Here is a 21,982-nt window from a genome sequence, read left to right as displayed (position 1 = left end):
TATTTGAGTTATGCCAGGCTTGCCACTCTGCCCCCCCAGAAATGCCTTATATCCCCCATATCCCAGTGCCCTCTGATATTCCTTATACCCCAGATATGCCACTCTGCCCCAGAACATGCCTTATACCCCTTATATTCAGGCATGACTGTGCCCAGTGCAGAAAGCAAGGTCCTTAAAAATGGTTGGATGAGTTTGTTGTGGAAGAACTTGACCGGCCTCACAGACCCCTGACCCCACTGAACACCTTTGGGATGAACTGGAGCAGAGATTGTGAGCCAGACCTTCTCATCCAACATCAGAGCCTGACCTTACAAATTCTACTGGATGAATGGACAAAAATCCCCACAAACACCCCAAAATCCTTCCCAGAAGAGTGGAAGCTGTTATAGCTACATATTAATGCCTATGTATTTAAAGTGTGATGTCATCAGAGTTAGTGTTTGGTGTAATGGTCAGGTGTGCCAATACTTTGGTCCATAAAGTGTGTTATATCTTTACCTTAAGTGGCAGCAGCCCTATCAATTGTATCTTGTGTAAAAGAAAATCATGTCTCACATAATGTATTTGGATAAACAATCACTCAAGGGACTGTTAGAAGCTGGGCATGGAAGAGAAGTCACAAGAGATTGAAAAACAGGTGACAAATGCTCGAGGTTGTCAATGTAATCAATGTGGCACCTTCAAAAGAGACGGACTTCTCCCGCATACGTTTTGCATATGCGGTTAGACATACACATACATTTTACTGTGCCCCAATTCCTTGCCTAGCATGCATGATTTATTTATATGTATGCATAATTCACAGGTCTTTATTTAGGCCCAGAGTGGGCCGGCCAGACACCATAAACCATTGCTTTCCAATGAGGTTTCCCATATCTATTACCTTACGCTGGCAACATCTGGGTGGCATATATCTATGATACTGCACCATCACTACATACAATGCAGCTCTGCATATAATATTCAATGATGAAAGGGGTAGGCGTAAGTGGAATTAACATATAACCATGTAGTTAAATGTGGCAAGTATCAGTAATTGAGAAAATCCCTCCAAAGTACCAAAAAAGCAATGTTAAAATGACCTCATCGCCATGTTCTCTAAACACACCAGACACAAGTCAGATTTCTTTGTAGGTATTTTTTTTTAATATTTTTCCTTAATTTAGTGGGAGCTTTTCCTTCCTTCCATTTATGGTAAGAAACAAGTGCAGAACATTTTAATCAGTCAGACAATGACCTTTAAAGCAGAAATTAATACAGAAAAAAAAACAAAAAACTTCACCACACATTTGTCAACATGTAATGCCCTGGGTTTATTTTGTGAGAATTCAGTCACAATTTTTCCAGGTGGGATTAAAAACCTCAAGGATGATTGTATGCCGTTGGACTGGGCATTCACACTCCGGTACTGACAAAGCTTTAGTAGTCTGTAAAGTACCATTCTCTTCACAGAAGAGAGGTCAAAGATTTCCAAAGGAAGGCACCCGATAGTTGTGGTTCTGGCCTTTCAGCCTTCTGGAGAATTGTAAAAGAAAGAAAGAAAAAAAAAAAAAAAAAAAAAAAAAGCTGGCTGTTTTAGAAACTGGAATGATGATACATGTACAGCAATTACTGCATTCTTCTCCCTTATATCCATGTTTTTCTTAATAACAAGTAAAGAATGAAGTCTGAACAATTACACAATAAAAAAATACAATTTTTAAAGTGTTTTTTCCTATTTTTTTTTTTTAAAAAAAAGGGCAGACATAAAAAAAAAACTCCAGTCATATGGACTCCGTTTGCATACTTGATTTTAACACTTTTTTTTGGTGTAGGGGGAGATGGGGCAGGAGGGGGTTTGTTTGTAAAGCAGCAACAAAACCTTAGTGCCTGAAGTACCAAAATCACCCGCATAAAGTGTGGGTGAATGGGAAGATTTGAGAGACTTCATTATTATCTTGTAACTTGCGATATTTGTAGAGGAAGATCCCTATTAGTACATTCCCGGTTTTATAACGATGCCTCTTGTTTATATTTTGTGTGTATGTCACCATTTCTTTACATGATAACACAGAGATGGAGAACCAAGTTATGTTATATCATTTACAAAATACCAAGGAGTCCACAGCTACCTAACACATTTACTACAGCACAGGAACCAATGAAGGTACAGTGTACAAAAAACTGTAAACACGGCACAATAAATAGATAAAACAGCAGGTTCCGCACCATGCACATGATGTGATGACACTTCTCATCTCTATACAATCTCACACTCTTACTTTGTTGCAGTTTTGTTTCCCGTTACCGCCCCCCCCCAGTGCAAAGCATCACAAATGAACAGTTCTGTATTCAAGTAACATATATACAAGAGTATTACAAATATGCAGGACTGTACAGATAATTGCTGTATTCATAATTTACAGATGTTTATTGTTTCCTATTAACAGTACGAAAAGAAAAGAAATCAAAGCATGAGAGATGTGCATTGCTGTTGAGTCCCCACAGCTGCCATGGAAATGCGGTGTGCTGCTTCCCATCATCCCTTGCATTCGTAATGCTACTGATGCATAGCACCTAAACAAGTCCCCAAGGCTAAAGTCCTGTTTCCGTAGAAACTACGTCACCTCCATTGCTACTGTGTTGTCTGTTATACTGTTCAATGCTGGCTTTTCTGTTTCATGGTTTTCCCTGGACAGGGATACAAAAAGAGAAGGTTTTTATTATTCAGACTTAACAGATCACATTTAAATTACATTATTTGTGGCGTTATTATGCCTTTAGAATACCTGCATGTAATATCTCTGTACTAACGCCCAGATAGTGTAATGATAATATTCATTAAAGCCAGAGAAACAGCTTCCTGAAAGATTGATGTAGTCTCCATTACATACCATAGAAAAGTCCTTGAAGCTGGTAGCCACCTGGCTCCAAACTTATTATGCCATTTTATGGGATAATTTCTATGCTTTGACGCCAAAAACATATCGAGCTGGCACCCATATTTTTCTGCTCGCCTTCCTTATTCTGCACAAACATAGCCCTGTAATATTTTTTTGGTATCCAAAATAAGACATCAATTGCAGGACCGCTCTATCATAATGTGTATAGCATGCGGAGCATTAAACACCTTTACCTTACCGAGAATGGTATACATCTTCAATAAAGAATAGAGAGGGGTGCTTTTGAAACAAAGTATTTGAGATCGGCAAAGAGATCATGGATCTGATAGTTAAATCACTTGCATTCAAGAAAAATTTATTTTTGATTGTGTTGCCTGAACTCCAGCCAGGATATCCCAAAATTACTAGCCTGTTTGTGGACCTTTGGGACTGGAGGTAAACATTTCTGATCCTTATTGAGCCCTGCACATAAAATTATTAAACTGCTTGGTAATATTTTGTTAGGTGCTAAATGTGCAGCACAGTAAAATATGTGCAGTTAAAGTGAAAAATGAACAGTTTATTAAAAACCGGACCCTCTATTTTAGATAAATGTTCTGCAGCATCACACACACACAAATGCTCATAAGCTCAAAAACATTTTTTTCTTTTAAATCTGGCAATTCTGCCCCCATGTCCTATTTGGTAGTATTTTAACTATTTCCATGCCCCCTACCACCAGTAGTTTGTGGAAGTGATTGTTTGTGGTTGTTCCCACGCACACATTGTCCTTTAGGTATGAAAGTATAGCTCTTCGTATGTCACCAACCAACACCCCAATATGTGTGAATCCTGCATCATTTTTTTATTTTTTATTTTTTTTAAACACACATTTTGTTGGAACTAGTTGTTTCCAATGATAGTGACATTTTACTAATCACATTGTGAATAGAAAGCTGGGATCCTTTGACTTGCATGGTTGGATGCATTACTTGTATTTAACCTGCAGAGTTCTCAGGAAAGTCTGGGAACTTGTTTATTGTTATTATAGTGGGCACCGCCATCTTGCAAGAGGCAAAATCGCTAACTATGTTACTTGTGGCCTCTCTGGAGCCAAGGCATTTCACCAACGTTGTTTGTGCTTAGGAAGCATTCTATGCACTATTAAAGCAAGCGTCCATTGCCATTATCAAGTCATATCATAACAGGAGTCAGGCATTTAGCTTACCTTGGTACTGCATCCACAGGTGATGATGCTGGAATACTGGGTACCTGACAATTTGCTGCTGCGGCTGCAGCCAGCTTTAAGGCAGATGGAGGAACAGCACTTAAAGTCCTAGGTAAATGGCGTGCATTAAGGGTGTTTATAGAGTTTACAGTGGCAACGGAGGAGGGTACAGTTAATCGGATGTTATTCCCAATCAGGACCTGAGTTGTTGCAGAGTTGGCAGCAGTTACTTGGTGACTCAGAGTGCTGTGGGAACTAGCAGTCTGTGTAATATTGGAAGGCTGTAGCAAGGTTGAACCAATTGAAGATGGTGTTTGACTTGTATGTACGAGTGCTGCAGATGTATTAGTACTACTGAGGTGTAAGCCCTTGTATACTCCTGCAAGGGAAAATACAGACACAAAGTCAACGTTACAAGAACAAAAACATGTACTATAAAAATAATGAATCCTAGAATAAAAAATATACCTGAGGCTTGAAGGATGCCATTCACTCCAATTCCAAGGACCACGTCATCCTTCATTTTGAAGGCCATCAGCTGTTCAGACGTTACCAAGGCTGTAACTGCAAACTGAGCGCTAGCAGAATCTAATGTCTTGGATACGAAACCCTATTGGAAAATAAATTATGTTCTCAGATTATAATTATTTAGTAAAAAAACAAACAAACCCAGAAAGTTACCCTAATCCATGTTATCACTTTTTTTTTTATAAATTAAGAAAGATCAATGAATGGGATAATGTAGCTGCAGCTTCTGTAGATACCAGGAAAGCTCCAAAAACTACCTCTAAATCCAGAATTTGCTGACCTCTGCACTTGCATGAAAACAGGGAACTCCCGTTGTTTAAAGCGAAGAAAAAATTCTGTACCTGTGAAGTGTTGGCAGATGAGTTATTGTTGGCCTGCTGTTGGTGAATCTGAGCGAGCTGTTGTTTCTGCATTAGTGCCAGTTGTTGTTGATGTTGCTGGTATTGTTCTGCTGTAAATGCTGGAAGACAAAGCACTGCATTAAAATCTGTACACACAACTCCCTTAAGCTAAGAGAAAGCAATAAACAACAATTTTAAGCAATTTATAAAATACTGTACATTTGCTCTTACTGTACATCTCCTGAAAGCATACTCGAGGGATAATGGCACTGGGAGCATAAGTATTGTTTAGTTTGCATACATACAAACTTTTGGTTTTAAAGTCAGAAAAAGGTAAACACATGGAGAAACAGCTCCAAATATATTTGATTTTGTGCTGCTCTCATTGGGGGCAACTTTTATATAAAACTTATTTGGGTGAAGCAAAGTCATATGATAAAACATATTTTAAGGACAAATACAGAATGGGAATTTAACTTTCACAGCAAGTTTAGAATTCCAGAAGTTTTGAGTAGCTGTATTAGTCCAGTGTATAAGAATGCAAAAAATAACAAACAAAAACAAAAAAAAACAGAATGCTGCAGAATCTTGTAATACCTTTTTTATTGGACGAACAGTATTTAAAATAATAGACAAGCTTTCGGGAGTCCTCCCTTTATCAAGTCAAAAGCATTTCTGACCAAGCAAGTGAAAACCACAGTTTAAAACTAATCAGTACATGTTCTGATACATGGTTAAAACAACAAGGTAGAGAATTTGCAGACAAAACTTAAATAGGGTAAATAGAAAATAGTGGCATATACTGCACAGATAAGGCAGCAGGGGTAAGCATGTAAAAAAAAAAAGAAAAAAGGCACAGGTTATAGGAAGTTTTGATAATGTGCTAAGAAGCTCAAATGCATCAAGTCCTCTGATTTTGCAATCATAAAAATGTATCACTTTGGCTTCATGTATGGAGTGACCTGTTTGGGTGAAGTGGTGCCCAACTGGAGTGCAATAGTTTCCTTCGTCATGATGGTTGATGGAGTATCTGTGCAGATTCATCCTTGTATTCAGTTGCTGGCAGGTTTCACCGATGTAACACCTTATTGTACATTTGGTGCATTGAATCATGTAAAATGTTGTATACAAAGAAAGACATTTGAGGCCAAAATGATACATGATGAGACTTAATATGGATTTGAGCTTCTTAGCACATTATCAAACATACTGCTTTTTAAACAAACCTACTGATTTTAAAGTGCTTTCTGCCCCTCATCACTAGTCACACTCAGCCAAACTGTCCTCAATCCTCTCTCTCATACAGACACACAACAAGTAAAATATAACTAAAGGTGTCTTCTAAAATGTAGTAACAATAAATCAGCTTTTATAAATTTATTTTATCCTGCTGATGCTTACTTCCTCCCTGCTGTTCGTTGCAGAGGCCATTACTTTAAAGAGAGATTGCTGGCAGAAGTAAACGCTGATAGATAAAAGGAGGTTCTCCAATCGCCCAAGGGATGTAGCTGAATATAAGCTATGAGTGGGTCAGCAGGAGAATTTATCTCCCTGACCTCACTTTACATTATTAAGTGTCAGCCCCAGTGAGCTTCAGAATAGCTCAGTCAGGTTATAGCATGTCTACAGATTGGATGTCCGAAGCAGGGGGCAGCAGATACCAAGACAATTGTTAAAATGAATAAACTTATTCATGGGGGGGGGGGGAATAGAGTGTGCGAAATTTTGTACACCCATTTTGAATTCTACGGTTTTACATATCAGGACAATCATCTGTTCTTTAGCAGGTCTAAAATTAGGCAACACAACAAAAATAAAGCCAAAATGGAGAAGCCATGTGAAACTAAGTACACCTTTACTGCCCTCATAAGGAATTAACATGCAGACATGTGCTGCTAATGAAATGCCCTTGATTATCAGCAAGTGTGACCACCTCTATAAAGGCCAAAGTTTTAGCAGTTTGTTGGCCTGAAGTATCCAGGTGTGTTTAACCCCTTCCGTACCGGTGACGTACCTGGTACTTCCTGGTTGGGCGTCACCCACAGACCGGGACGTACCAGGTACATCATCGATGAAGCGTGATCCAGCATCGATATGGACGCTGGGATCGCGAGGGGCGGCTGCTACTGGGTGTCCCCCTCAATTCCGCGTAAGTGATCGATTTGAAGCGAATCACGAGCACGGAATTAAAATATTTAAAACTGCGGTCTTCGAGGGAAGACGCAGTACGATAACGCCGGTCCTGAAGGGGTTAAAAATGCCAATGAGGGAAGACATCAGCAATGATCTTGGAGAAGCAATTGGCGCTGTCCATTAATCTGGGAAGGATCAGAAGGCCATTTCCAAACAATTTATCAAAGTCCATCATTCTACAGTGACAAAGATTATTCAAAAGTGGAAAACATTCAGGGCAGTTGCCAATCTTCTCCCAAAATTCACCCCAAGTTCAGAGGAATTGGAAAAAACCCAAGAGTCGACAGGCCTCAGTTAGCATGTTAAATGTTAAAGTTCATGATAGTATAATTAGAAAAAGACTGAACACTTGTTTGGAAAGGTTGCCAGGAGAAAGCCTCTTATCTCTAAAAAGAACATGGCAGCACAGCTTAGGTTTGCAAGGTGGCGTCTGACCAAACCAAAAGACTTCTGGAACAATGTCCTTTGGACAGACAAAGCCAAAGTAGAGATGCTTGGCCATAATGCAACGCGCCACGTTTGGTGAAAACCAAACACAGCATATCAGCACAAACACCTCATACCAACTGCCAAGCATGTTGGTGGAGGAATTATGATTTGGGCCTGTTTTGCAGATTTTGAGAACCTTGCAGCCATTAAGTTGACCATGAAATGCTCTGTATAGAGTCAAATGTTAAAAGCACACCAGCAAACCTACAACAGAATGGCTTAAAAATAAATAAATAAATAAATAAATAAATAGGAGAAAAGTATCAAGGTGTTGCGATAGCCAAGTCAAAGTCCAGACCTTTGATATGCTGTGGCAGGACCTTAAGAGAGCCGTGCATAAACCCATGTCTGCAAACCTCAATAAACATTGTAAACAAGAGGCCAAAATTCCTCCACAACAATGTAAGAGACCGATAAAGTCATACAGAAAATGATTACTTCAAGTTATTGCAGCTAAAGGTGGTTGTACAAGCTATTGAATCATAATATATAGTTAGTTTTTGCACAAATGGCTTCTCCATTTTGGCTTTATTTTTGTTGAATCATGACACTGTGTAATGTCATCATGTGTTTGAGGTGGTATTTACCTAATTTGTACCCCTGCTAAAACCATAGAATCCAAAGAGGGTGTACTTTCTGTACTGCAAACTCTAAAAGGGGCTGTCAGTTCACTTCCCCCACTACATTTGTCACCAAGATTCTGGTGGCAATTCCACACAAGTAATGGATCGATATATTTGCTTGATGGTCAATTATTATTATTATTAGGGCTGCAACTAACGATTATTTTCATAATCGATTAGTTGGCCGATTATTTTTTCGATTAATCGGATAAAAAAAAAATGAATGTAAATTTTTCATTTATTTAAAATAATGTAATAAACAAATTATATTAAATACAAACAGCATAATAAAAAAAACTTTGATAAAATGCATTTCTTGCCTTTATTTTGCAACCAGCCCCCCCCAATTTATGCACGTTTGAGCCCAGGCTTGCCACGCTGCCTCCCACATATGCCACTCCACTTTGCCTCCCACATATGCCACTCCACGCTGCCTCCCACACATGCCACTCCACGCTGCCTCCCACACATGCCACTCCACCCTGCCTCCCACACATGCCACTCCACCCTGCCTCCCACACATGCCACTCCACCCTGCCTCCCACACATGCCACTCCACCCTGCCTCCCACACATGCCACTCCACCCTGCCTCCCACACATGCCACTCCACCCTGCCTCCCACACATGCCACTCCACCCTGCCTCCCACACATGCCACTCCACCCTGCCTCCCACACATGCCACTCCACCCTGCCTCCCACACATGCCACTCCACGCTGCCTCCCACATATGCCACGCTGCCTCCCACATATGCCACGCTGCCTCCCACATATGCCACGCTGCCTCCCACATATGCCACTCCACGCTGCCTCCCACATATGCCACTCCACGCTGCCTCCCACATATGCCACTCCACGCTGCCTCCCACATATGCCACTCCACGCTGCCTCCCACATATGCCACTGTGCCTGATACACCTTATACCCAGATACACCACTCCATCCTCCCTAGACATGCCACACTGCCTCCCAGACATGCCACACTGCCCTCCCCACATATGCCACTCCACTCTACCCCCAGATAAGCCACTCCACCCCCAGATCTGCCTTATACACCCTGATACACCACTCTGTCCTCCCCAGACATGCCACACTGCCCTCCCCACATATGCCTTATATACCCTATATGCCTTATACCCCCAGATATGTCACTCCGTCCCCCCCAGATATGCCATATACCCCCAGATATCTCATAGTCCCCTCATAGAGTCACAGACCATACTTTTATAAATAAGTACTGGGTTAATCTTCACTGCCCCCAGGATTTAGATTCCCCTTAGTTTGCCCCCCTTTACCTCTAACTGCACCTTAAGTTAACTTTAATAAATTAATAAAATTAACCCTCAGTCCTCATCATTAAATTAACCCTAAACACCCCATTAACCATAACTGCCCCTAAATTAACCCTAAAGACCCCATCAACCACAGCGTCCCCTAAATTAACCCTAAAGACCCCATGAACCACAACAGCCCCTAAATTAACCCTAAACATACCATTAACCAAAACTGCCTCAAATTAACCCCAAACACCCCATTAACCACAGCTGCTCCTAAATTAACCCTAAACACACCATTAACCATAGCTGCCCCTAAATTAACCCTAAACACCCTATTAACCATAGCTGCCCCTAAATTAACCCTAAACACCCTATTAACCATAGCTGCCCCTAAATTAATTCCCACCTCCCCTAACCTTCAGTAGCCCAAATATTAATTTTATACTTACAGTTAGATGAGTGTCACAGCCATGTGGTTCTGGCCTTCTGGGAGAAGGAAGGGGGCGGGGCCAGTTGTCACAGTGATTACAGGGAGGGGCTGGTAAGTAGGAGCTGCTGCTGTGAGTCAGACTAAACGGATTATATAATGAGGGGTATTTTTCAGAGCGTTTGCTCTGAAAAAACCCTCATTTAATAATCGATAAAAATCGATTCAACTAATCGATAATGAAATTCGTTGGCAACGATTTTCATTATCGATTATTATCGATTTTATCGATTAGTTGTTGCAGCCCTAATTATTATTATCTGGGATAGAAACCTCTCCCACATCTTTGCAGCAAGAACTTCAAGATACTTAAATAAACTAAAAAAAAAAGGTGTTCAACAGGAACACATCACAAAGAAAATCAGATTTTCAGTAATTTTAGTAAAATAGTTTTTGTTATTTTGGACAACAAAAAGGGAGCAAAAGAGATGATCACTGTTAACCGATCTTGAGTTGCCTCTCAAATCTACGAGTCAAGGCCCCTGGTAAAAAGATTATCTGCTAGATTCTTATTCTCACTACATGGACAGTGTAACTAAAGCTTCAGAGACCTAAAGAGATCCAGTATTATTTCATCTTTTATGAAAAATATCTAATGAGGAGTGGAGCGTTCTGTGTTTGAAAGAAGTGGTTGCAAAGAATAGTCCTTGTAGGTTTTCCGCTACAAACAGGTACACTTGGTTGACTGCAAAATTCTCTCCTTAATCTGTACTGTTGAAATAAAGCTTAATATCACTTTAGCCAATTATGGATCCACAGGCTTTCTGCAGACTTTAGTGTTCTGTGATTGTTTTAAAATGTTAACACTTTCATGATCATCTGCAAACAAACATTAACAGAAAGCTTTCATACGGCTCGGGTACTATGTAAGTGATGTCTCCCAATCCCCATCCCGCCCCAATCCTTCACAGTCTGGAATTTGTAGTTCTAATTTTCCATGCAAAAACAAACCGATATCTGCCTTTTTTCTTTAGTCTGGCTTTCCAATCCCATCCCAGTTCTGACTTGGCTTTTGTGGACAACATCAGTGTAATGACTCCTGGGATAGACTCGTAGTCCCCAGACTCCTTGCTGTAATGCTCTCAAATAACTACAGTAAACTACAATGACTTCTCACCAACGTGTTTTTACCTTAACTTTACCAAAACTAATACATTTTATACAGAAGCAGCTGAGAAGCATAATGTAACACAATGATGTGCAACATGTTGTAGACGACTACCACAAAATAATCAACAAAATTACACAGATGGATGGACGGATAGATCTGCCAAAGGTGAAATCTTATGTATGAAACTGTTGTGTATAAAAATTATCTTGAAACTGATAAATTGTGTGTAAAGTAGGTACCAACTTCGCAAGCACCCAATATATGGAAAAGGTTGCACCAGAAGAGCCCTGTATAAAAATATGGCAAAGGTGCTAAATGCCTTGGAATTATATTGAAGAATTTTGCACTAAAACTGCCCTTTATAAACCTCGTCCGGCTGTATTATCAATGACTAGAGTGGTTCAAAGGGCCACTGGAGAAGCCGATATTGGGTAGATCCAAGAGCCAGTTCACCAGATAAGGTTATTATGAGAGGCTTCAAATGCTGCATTAAAGCCAGCTCTGTATCATAAAACGTATAATAACTATGAATCGGTTTTTGTGCCCTGCCTTTTAGCACAACCCCTATTACACACATGCTGCAGTACCAAGAGTAAACATCCAACTTTGCGTTGACTGCTTTGCTTAAAGGGTGGCGTTTATACAGGACTGCAATCAGGCAACAGTATTAGTTACTAAACAGATTTAAAGGCATATTTAAAATGTTCATTAATATACTTTTTCCCATTCTACCCGACAGCTTGAACCACACAATAAAGCTCAAAATTATGCAGCAAAATATTCTAACCCTCAGAACAAGGACATCAAAACCAGACTATTCAGTAAAAAAACAAATCATCCAGTTGGGGGGCTGCTCACAAGCTAGATGTTTGTTTCAGAATTAGACATGAAACAGAAAACTTAACAAAAGACTACAAAGGAGGTAGTTCCCCTCCAAAGCTTATACCTTAGCTCGTTTTATTCAGCTTCCTTTACCTAATGAGTGACTTACTGGTTTGATGGAAACACAAAATTATATTGTAGTATGGATAGCATCATATGTAGTTCACCATTATTACCTTTACTAAGAAACTTCAACATAAGTAAACTTTTATGACAAAAAGAAGAAAAAAACTCTTAAACTCCAAGTTTAATACGTTTAATCTCTTGTGATGCACAGACACCTATCTCAGGGATCACAAATCAGCAGAATATGTTGATATATAAAGAGAAATAGAAAACATACCAAAGTGTGCTGAACCACTGCTACTTTTACTTGATGTCGAGGTACTGCAAGTCTGGGTCCCAGGTTGTGCTGTGCCTGTTCGAGTTATACCTTTGCGAAACGTTCTATAGGAGAAGTCATTAATGTCACTCTCATGTAGGGATGTTGTCCGAGGCCTAAAATGGCGCCACCTACATGATTTTATGTTGACCAATATCTGGCTGAGGTCTTTAGAGGAACATTTATCCGAGGTATTCATTTCTGAGGTATTGGCAAATAGATTGTTTGAAGAGTGTTCTGAAGAGGAAAGCGAGTCGACATCCAGCTGATGAAAAGCGCTGTCATAGTCCGAATGTGCTCTGTCCAGGAGCACCCTAAAAAGGACAGCACAGAATATGATATCCGCTCAACGGGTTAGCCCCCCCACCTTCTATACATTTTGCATTCCAAATGTCTCCTCACACACAATCCCTTTCTAACCTTCCTGAAAAACGGAGCCTGTTTATTTACAGTAAATATAACACAATTGGATTCGAATCACAACTCACCTTCCACCACGCCCGACCCGTCTTCGTGCAAACCCAATACACTTGCGGGGTACAGTGAGAGTAGTGAGGCAGTATCTATAGCGAATGTCTCCGAGTCCTCCTTGATCCGGACTACACCATGGCCAGTTGCCAGCTTGGTCCAAACGAGGCTAGAAATGAATTGTTGGGAAACTTTAATTACACAGAAACTGTCTAAACAATGTAATGAAGTTACTACAACTTATGTTACTTACAGCATAGTACCGACAACCAGCTTTCCTACGGAAAGCAAAGGGACCATCTGGATCATTTTCTTCCTCGGCTTCCGAAGAACCTGACACAACCTTGGGAAAAAAAATAGTATAAGACAATTAAAGTATTTGTTGGGGTTTTTTTTTTTTAAACACTACTATTAAAGCCTGCTCTGTCATATAAAAAAATCAGGTCTCCCTATACAGTAGTGGAGCCAATTATGAGGATCAGAAGAGTCTAAGTAATTTTTACAATTATACAAATCGGCAGGAAAAAGTAAATGATCCCACTGGATCACTACCATTAATTGTGATGGAATTCCCAATATTTATACCTTAGATATATGCGGTATTCACTGCATATGCTTTATTTTCTGCACTTACTGGTCGTTATTATTCCAGCAGCAGCCCGAGAATCTGAAGGTGAGTGTCTTATGTTTTTTAGCTCCTGCGCTCCCCTAGCTTGTATTTTTTGTGCATATTTGCAGGTCCTGACTAAACCCTAGGATTGAGCAGCCCCTCCTGCCACACAAGAGCCTCATTAATGGTGCCCAGAAAAGGCTTAAAATTGCTTGAGAGTCTTTTTGGTTAAAATGCAAAGCAGTCCCGCTGATTCAGCTGCTTGATAAGCAATACAGCTGTGAAAAATTAGATAGGACTGGCCAAACATGGGGTACTTTGAAGTAGTGGTGGGCTTACAAATACATGGTCATATAGTGTCATAACAGAATCGCCAGTATTTAAGCCTTAGATCTATTGAACACAACCATTAATTATCTGTGGAAAAAGGTAGAGGCAGATCAGATCTTCACAACATTCAGGTGGAATTTTAGACCATTCTTCTTTACAGAACTGCTTATGCTCAGCCGTATTGCTAGGATGCCTGGTGTGAACGACTCTCAAGGCCACTTCTAATAGACTAAGATCCGGGCTCTGCCTGGACCACTCCAAAAGGCAGATTTACTTTAAGCCATTCTGTAGTCGATTTACTTTGATGTTTGGGGTCATTGTCCTACTGCTTTACACAACTTCTACTAAGCTTCAGCTGGTTCGCAGTCATCCTGACATTGTTGGTGTCTGGTTATCTTAGTGTTAGTGTCTGTGCGCATGTGCGCCAAGTGTGTATGGTTGTATTAGTGTCAGAGTAAGTGTTAGTGTCTGATTGTTTGCGTGTCTGCTTGTGTAAGTGCCCCTCCCAAAATCAGGCTCTGGATTTGTCCCTGCTTCCAATTATGCAATTGTATTTAAAAGTGACAAACATACTTTGTTATGAATGATCCAAATTAATGAATATTTTGAATAAATAAAAAAAATAAAAAAAAAAAAGACAGCTTTTGCCTTTGTGTGAAATGCAAAGAGGAAGAAGATTCTACTGAATTTTATTTTTGCCTTGATATATGCGCAGCGTACATAATAGCATACCTGGGACATAGGTTCGTCATCAGAGCTGGGAAAGTCATACTGATTCAGGTCTTTAGCATTAAATATTGGCAGTGCAGCAGGGCTTGTCTGTTGAGCAGCAGGAGAGGATGGTAGGGCCTTGGGCTTTTTCTCATATTTTCGCTTCGGTCGTACAAATTCAGATTTTTCTTGCTGAAAAAACAAATAAAAAGTGCCTCAGACCAAAAACACTTTAAGCTCGTACTAAATTTTACATCATCGTCTTACTTGGGTATGAAAATAACACTAACGTGTTAAACCATGCCAACTGTAAATGACAGCTGCTGCGGGAAATTTTTAATATCTAACTGAAAGTTAAGAGCTGCATGATTAGATCTGTTCATCTCTACTTGTCCTAATGCTGTAATTGTTGCATTTTTTCAATTACATACAATAAGTATGCTCTTTCATACAGAACGCAAAAAAACAAAACAAAAAAAAAACAAAAAAACACCTATGCCAGGATGGGCCTATCTATAAACAGCTGACTCCATGTGAAAATACAGGAATGGTTTTTATCGCATAGGTAAATATCCATACTTAGCCGTTTCACTATTTGTTAACAAAAAGGCCCATCAAAAAAAGTGTTACTGTGGGAAAATTGTTCAGTATCTGGTTATACTTTGCATTGAAGCACCAAGATTATTTTTACATCAGTATTATAACTTGATATTCTCGGGAACATAGTAAACATCAATTATCTCTGTAAAGCACCTCTGAGTTATAACTTGTGCATGTCTTACCTTGTTAGCTTTAATCTCTACTGTATCCTGATGTTTAAATGGACTACTAGAAATAGGAATGATGGGGATGGCATAGGTGGGCTTCAATGGCTGTCGTTGTGCCAAAACCTCCGACACTATATCTCCATTAAAGTCACCTAGATTATACCTGCAATTAAGGGAGGAATGATTTCATTCTACCATCAGCACAATAAAGCAGAAAACCGCTCATTTTATATGCATTTCATGCAGCCCTTTGCAAACTCCAAAATATACCACGTGCGTATAACTATAGCGAAACTTGACAATCTTTGTATACAAGGTGGTAGTTCTTATCTTTCTAGCCTAATCATTGCTTTTCATAACTTTCACCAGATGTTAGTGTGTGAATAAACAAATCAACACGTCAATGTGATAAATAGTAACAACCACCGAAGATTTACCTCTTCTCCATTATTTCCAGTGTTAAGTGCAATAATTCTCTCTTGCTTTTTTCTCTCCTCTTTATCATTTCTAGAATGGTGACCGCTCGACTTAGATCCCGACGCAACTTCAGCATTTTTTCATAGGAAGCCTCATCATTCTTTCGATTCTGTTAAAAAAACGGAAGGAGAACATGCTGAAGACAGCCATGGAAACTCTTATAGGGAACCCAATGGTGAGCTCTGTCCCTCTTTATTGACGTAGGCACGATGATCATAACGGCACTACTGAAAAAACGAAACAAATTGCCAGCACACAAAACCTGCGAAATTATTAACGAACGTTTTCAGTACCATTTGGCAAAAGTCACACAATCTCATTTGCCCATAGGAGGAAACGAGGCCCCAGATGACAGGGTTACTTGTTAAAGAAAAAGGAAGGATTTAGTAGGATTTATATGCCTCACCCAATACACTCATAAAAGGAAGAGGTTGACATATTTTCTAAACCAAGTGTCATTGGGAACGAGCACAAACATAACGCACGCCTCTTTTACATCGCATTACAGCAGCAAATTAGTCTGTACGGCTCACATTTTGCCCTATAACACCTCTTCATTACAAATACTCACTTTTCGAGTTTGCATTTTTTCCGTCCGCCTTCTAAAAGCTACATAAGGATCACTGGTGCTGGAGCCATCTCTCTTCTCCTGTTTCACTGCTGGTATTAAGGAAGGCCCACGACAGTTTTTCCTTTTCTTAATCCAATAGTCATACACCTCTGCAATTAAGTCATCATCTTCCTTCAATAATAGTTTGGCTTCTTGGAGATTAACTGGCTGATAAAAGATGGAGGACGGTTACACATCATATCCGACATCGATCTCACTTTTTTTTGGTTCCTGGATAAAACCTAAAGGGATTACCTGTTGTCCGCTGCCCTTTTCCAATCTGTCAATCATTTCCTCAAACTGGAGAGGAGAGAGGTCCATTTTCTTTTTCAGATTAGTCACAAAGACATCATCTTCAGAGTCCAAGTCATAATCTGGCTGCTCAGCATCCAAACTGAAAGCTAATGGTAAGAAAACAATTCAGTTTTTGCAATATGTACATTGTGATTAATTTATGCCGTAATGTCCCACAAGATTATACTCCAGTGAAAAGCCATGTGTCTGCGCAACCGTGAACTTGAAAATTAGGCTCGATTTCAAAAACAAACAAGAAACAGCTGTTTTCGGGCAATTTCAGTGATTTAATGACGCTATAATCACAAAAGGGTTTAGCCAGACGACTTACGCTGTAAGTGAATGAGCTGCTTTGGCATCTTAAATTCCCCTGGGTACACAGATTCATAATAAGCGATGTTACTTTCCGCCTCTGGGACAGGAATAACCATGTTATCCCGCTTCTCTCCATATACCTGCAGTGCTGAAATTGCTCGTTGGAGATGATGTTCCTGGAAACAAAGCAAATTGGATTCATGTTAACTGAGTGGAAGTAACTAACACTTTATACGTTAAGCCCATTGATTATCACAGGGAAAGTATGGCACTAATATATGAAACAAATCTGAAACTATCGTATCTGTATCGACTCTTTAAAAATGCAAACTTTACATTAGTCAGCGGAACATTTAATTTATACAAGCAATGGACTTCTAGCCTAAAGCAATAAATATAGGGGTGTGTGTATATATATTATATATATATATATATACATATATACACACACACACACGCACAAAGTATATATATATATATATATATATATATATATAAAAAAAAAAACACCAAGACCCTCTTCATATGTGAATAAATCTCCATTTATCTAATGACTTTAACCATCATGCCGCTGTATAATCTATGCAACAAATAATTAACATCCTCAGAAAACAAAGACAAACAAAATCAATACCCTACAGGATAAAGAACTGTTCCTATAATAAAAAGCTTCCTTCCCAAGTACAGGGAAGGGATCACCGTCAAATTAAGTGAAAGTCTATATTGTGGTGAGCAGAGAAATCCAAGCAAACGACGCATGACTGACAGCAATGGCAGCCTCCGGGTCTGCAAGATTATTGGAACAGAAATGAGATAAAACGTACATGGCTGTACATAGAACGACGTCATTCTGAACCCCCCATCAGAATATGTTTTAACTTTTATTATACAACACAAAAAATGTACGCAGCACTTCCCATGTACGCAGACAAACCGATCCATTAGGCAGAGAAGGCTCTGCTCGCAGGCGTACAATCTATCTGCCGGACCACGATCAGGGTAGCACCAGGCAGAATATTGCGCCAATTATAGGATTTTGTGATGATTGCATGACTGAAAGCGTACGGCGAGCCTCTTCATTGTTTTGGTTGTTTTTATTGTATTTATAGGATGTCGGATTCCTACCGCCTTAGTAGTTATCAAGTGCCTGGAAGTCAGTAAATTTCTGCTACACGTGACTGCGATGCTAAGTATTTTAAGACTCATCAGGACAGGTATTGCACCAAATAAGAGTAATTTGCTTATTCCTCAATTGTGAGTTTTATTGAAATTTCCTATTATATAAAACTAAGAAAGAAAAAAAAAAATCCAGCGCAACATCTTTGTGCATTTCGTTACAATGAAAGCCATTCTCTACTTTCCCTGACCCTGGAACTATGATACAAAAAGCAATAAAAGACCCATTTATACCAAATGCACACATCGATCCGTATACACGTGTATTCCACACACATGTATTCCACACACACTATACTCGTTTTTAGCATGTTCCATTAATGTGCATTTCGTTTATACTGCATTTTTCTTGCGGATGTGCAGAATATAGGGAAGCCGACTCGTATACAGCGTCCGCTAGTTCAGAAACCACCGGGGTATATATACTAGGGACAGACAAAAAATAAAACGCCACCATTACGTTTTCAGTTGCTGAAAGGTTGTTTTAGAATGGGAATCCAATAAAGAATTTTGCATCCATCCAACTCCTCAACATTATCACTAAAGGAATATGTGAAGTCTTGGTAGAAAAGCAAAACCAGCTGATACTAGGAAATAAACAAAAAAATAAAAACCCTCAGGAGTACAGGTCTGACCTGAATATCGAGTTGGAGAGCCCTCTTTAAGGCGACCCGCTAGCCAGCAGTCATTCATCCCGACATCAATGGGTCTCTGCATCCTTCACTTGTCAGCTATAGAAGATGAGGCGCATTATCTTTTATTTATATAGCGCCAACAATCTACGCAGCACTTTATAAAATTAATATATTCAAGGGGTATAAGAGGACGAGAATTGACAGACTGACCGATACATTAGGTGGAGAGGCTCGGCTCGCAAGCTTACAATCTTGAGGCGTATTTCAAAAAGATACACCTAGTCTTCTCAAAATTCAGCTGGCCATGAAACTAAAATAACGCTTTTTTTTTTTTTTTTTGAACGTGCCGAGAAGATTAAGACAGAGTCAGTTTATTGGGACCGAACATAAATTGTGGTTTTGCACATCATGTAAACGATTGTTTATCCCAGAGGAGGTGCTGCTCACAAGAAAACAAACAAACAATCTCCTGTTTCAGGCTCTGTTTGTCCATATATTGCAGCTTTTTAACTGAACTGTGTTGCATTTTTGTTCGTTATATTTATGTAATAAACCTGTATGTAAAAAAAAAAAAAAAGCCTGCATGTAATCTGAACTTTTTTTTTTTTAAAAAAAAAGCTAATTACTCAGCCCGTTTGCACTTTGAGCATTAAACCACTAAAACCTCTCATATGTTAAGTGTAAGGGTATGTTTAAAGGCCATGTTATTCTGTGCATGTGAACACGCATACACTTTAAGTGTCTTTAATATGAAAACAAAATGTGATGCATACAATTTTATGGCATCATAGTGGTCACTGAGTGAAGTTTAAAATGGTAATGGCTGCCCTTTATATAGAGCGATGCTGTATCTCCCAGACTATATAACCGCACTATGCAGAATGAAGAATCGGACGACAGCAGGGAGCTTCTTTTGAGGAAAAACAAAAAAAGGTATAATAGGACTTAAGAACTCTCCCCACGTTATCGTTGCACTGAGCCTACGGGCCCTCTGGCCATTCTTACAGTTTGAAAGTTTACCAATTCAGATCCCACATGATCCAGTTTAACGAAGTCTAAATCCGCATGCGTTGTGTGTTTTGCATTAACTCCATTAGTCAAAAATGAGACTCTGTATAAAAGTCACAACCCTCGCTGAGCTCAAATAAAGAGGCACCTCTGCTCATGTAAGAGGGGGGGGGGCGTAATTAAACGGTGCAGCAGCAATCTACTGTCCTAAAACACAAATCTGCAGCCTTACTCTCTAGAATGTATCTGAAACCCGCAGGTCATCATAAATGATTATTTTAATCTATTTTCCTTCTAAACCACCCGAGTCTCATGTTTGGCTGGAGTTAGTTAATGCTCCAGGAAGCAGATGAATAGTAATTCAACCTGAAACCTGGCTGCTGGTTATACTGTAATATTCAGCGACAGTTCAATACTCTTGCGGAAGGCCTCTGTCCAAATGTATCCCAACGGGAGGGCGCTGCACGCCGCGGCTAATCTGCGGATATATTTACACCACGCGCTAACCGCCGGGTACAGACTCGCAGCTTTCCCAATCTCCCTGCGTTCTGCTAGTATCCTAACCCCTAAATAAAAATAGTTGTGTGCTGGTTGCGTAGATCATATTCACAGTATACAAAAATCACCCCAACTTTTGAGCAGGATGGAGTTTTAGTTAAAGTGCTTCCCTAAAATTACCCCCCCACACACACCACCACTAATTGGAGCCCTGGCCATAAAACACCAAAGTGGCATTGTAAACGTAGTTTATTTTCTGAGTATCTGCACACTTTGTGAAATAATCATGTCTACTTTTAGTTTCTTAGAGTAGATGTGATGCTCAAAATCTTTTCCCTTTTATTTGCTTTTTTCAGCATGTTAGAGGCATTGTAAAAATATCTATATACAGGACATTCACTTTTCTCATAACACCAAGGTGATTCATAATAAATGGCTTGGCCATCATTTTATAAAAATTACCCCGGCACTCAAACGGGATAAGGGCTGCAAGAACTAATCGATAACATCCATAATAATCAATAATGAAAATCATTGCCAACGAATTTCATTAAAATCGATTAGTTGAATCGATTTTATCGATTATAAGATGAGGGTTTTTTTCCAGAACAAATGCTCTGAAAAATACAAACAGAGGTCGGATAATAACAGTAAGATCCCGATCCCCCGCACCGCTGCAGGGGACCCAGATCCTCCTCCCCGACAGCCGGATGGGAGTATCTGTATGTTGCACCCACACAACCTCTGCTACTGTCCTCCACTTTCGCCAGGGCTTCTATGATGGAGCACCCGCGTGACGTGACCTTCCGGTGCTCCACCATAGAAGCCCCGGCAGAAACATAGGCCAGCACAGCAGAGGTGGTCTGCGCACATTGTGCAACGTTTTCCGGCTGCCAGAGAGGAGGACCCGCCGCAGCGGACCCGGATTATTCTCTCTGGCAGCCTGTGGGCATCCATGCGATACGAGCAGACATACTCCACTACTGCCGGCACTTCCGCTGGGGCTTCTATGATGAAGCATGGCTGTCACATGACCTTCCGGTGCTCAGTCGTAGAAGCCCCAGAGAAAGTGCCGGCCAGAAGCAGAGGTTGTCTACGCACATCGCGCAGACGCTCACTGGCTGCCCCTACTAGACACCATGGAGTCTGGAGCACTGGGGTAAGTCGGGGGTGGGGGGCATATCAAGGGCACAGTGGTATATAGGGGGTCATAAGGCATATCTAGGGGTATAAGGCATATCTGGGAGGCAGTTTGGCAAGCCTGGGCCAATGTGCATAACTGGGGGGGGGGGCGGGTTGGGAAATAAAAACAAGAAATGCATTTTTCTTTTTTATTCTGCTGTTATATGTTTTTAACATCCTGTTTGTTTATTAAAATTTAAATAAATGTACATTTTTCATTTTTTTATCCGATCAAAAATAATTGTTGTTAGTTTCAGCCCTAAACGGGATAAAAACAGACAACGAAACAAGAGTGTTAACATGTTTATTAAAATAAGTTAAACTATGAATCCAGTAGCAATCACGTGATTCGCTTCATGTTATTGCGCGCTGCAGACACCTAACAGGACAGCTGTCTACCTCCTTTTTTGATGGTTTCAGTTTATAAAGGTTCCAGATTTACTTTAGTAAATTAAGTACAGCACACAATTCTAAGAAACCAGATTTATGTTAAAACCAGC

General features: G+C 40.0%; 1 protein-coding gene across 5 annotated transcripts in view; it reads right to left on the bottom strand.

Annotated features, from left to right (window-relative positions):
* Positions 1-2,597: 2,597 nt before the first annotated feature.
* LOC149287180 (enhancer of polycomb homolog 1-like) overlaps positions 2,598-21,982 on the bottom strand; it is a 28,925-nt gene continuing 9,540 nt past the window's right edge. Inside the window, exons 2-14 of one of the 5 annotated variants that reach the window (XM_089493157.1) lie at positions 17,000-17,159; positions 16,630-16,775; positions 16,336-16,542; positions 15,725-15,873; positions 15,294-15,450; positions 14,542-14,712; positions 13,123-13,212; positions 12,890-13,038; positions 12,363-12,715; positions 4,875-5,077; positions 4,558-4,699; positions 4,090-4,468; positions 2,598-2,670 (exon numbers count right to left, since the gene is read on the bottom strand). In XM_089493157.1, coding sequence (XP_089349283.1) covers positions 2,598-2,670; positions 4,090-4,468; positions 4,558-4,699; positions 4,875-5,077; positions 12,363-12,715; positions 12,890-13,038; positions 13,123-13,212; positions 14,542-14,712; positions 15,294-15,450; positions 15,725-15,873; positions 16,336-16,542; positions 16,630-16,775; positions 17,000-17,159 — 2,379 coding nt within the window. The remainder of the gene's footprint in view (positions 2,671-4,089; positions 4,469-4,557; positions 4,700-4,874; positions 5,078-12,362; positions 12,716-12,889; positions 13,039-13,122; positions 13,213-14,541; positions 14,713-15,293; positions 15,451-15,724; positions 15,874-16,335; positions 16,543-16,629; positions 16,776-16,999; positions 17,160-21,982) is intronic. The other 4 variants (XM_089493158.1, XM_089493159.1, XM_089493161.1 and 1 more) reach the window with 4 other exon arrangements.

The sequence above is a fragment of the Sceloporus occidentalis genome, unplaced genomic scaffold, assembly GCF_023333645.1.
Source record: "Sceloporus occidentalis isolate IW3139 unplaced genomic scaffold, rSceOcc1.0.p SCAF_63, whole genome shotgun sequence".
In the NCBI taxonomy this organism is placed as follows: domain Eukaryota; kingdom Metazoa; phylum Chordata; class Lepidosauria; order Squamata; family Phrynosomatidae; genus Sceloporus; species Sceloporus occidentalis.
The sequence above is the reverse complement of the archived record's forward strand: the minus strand, read 5'-3'. Positions and strand labels throughout refer to the sequence as shown.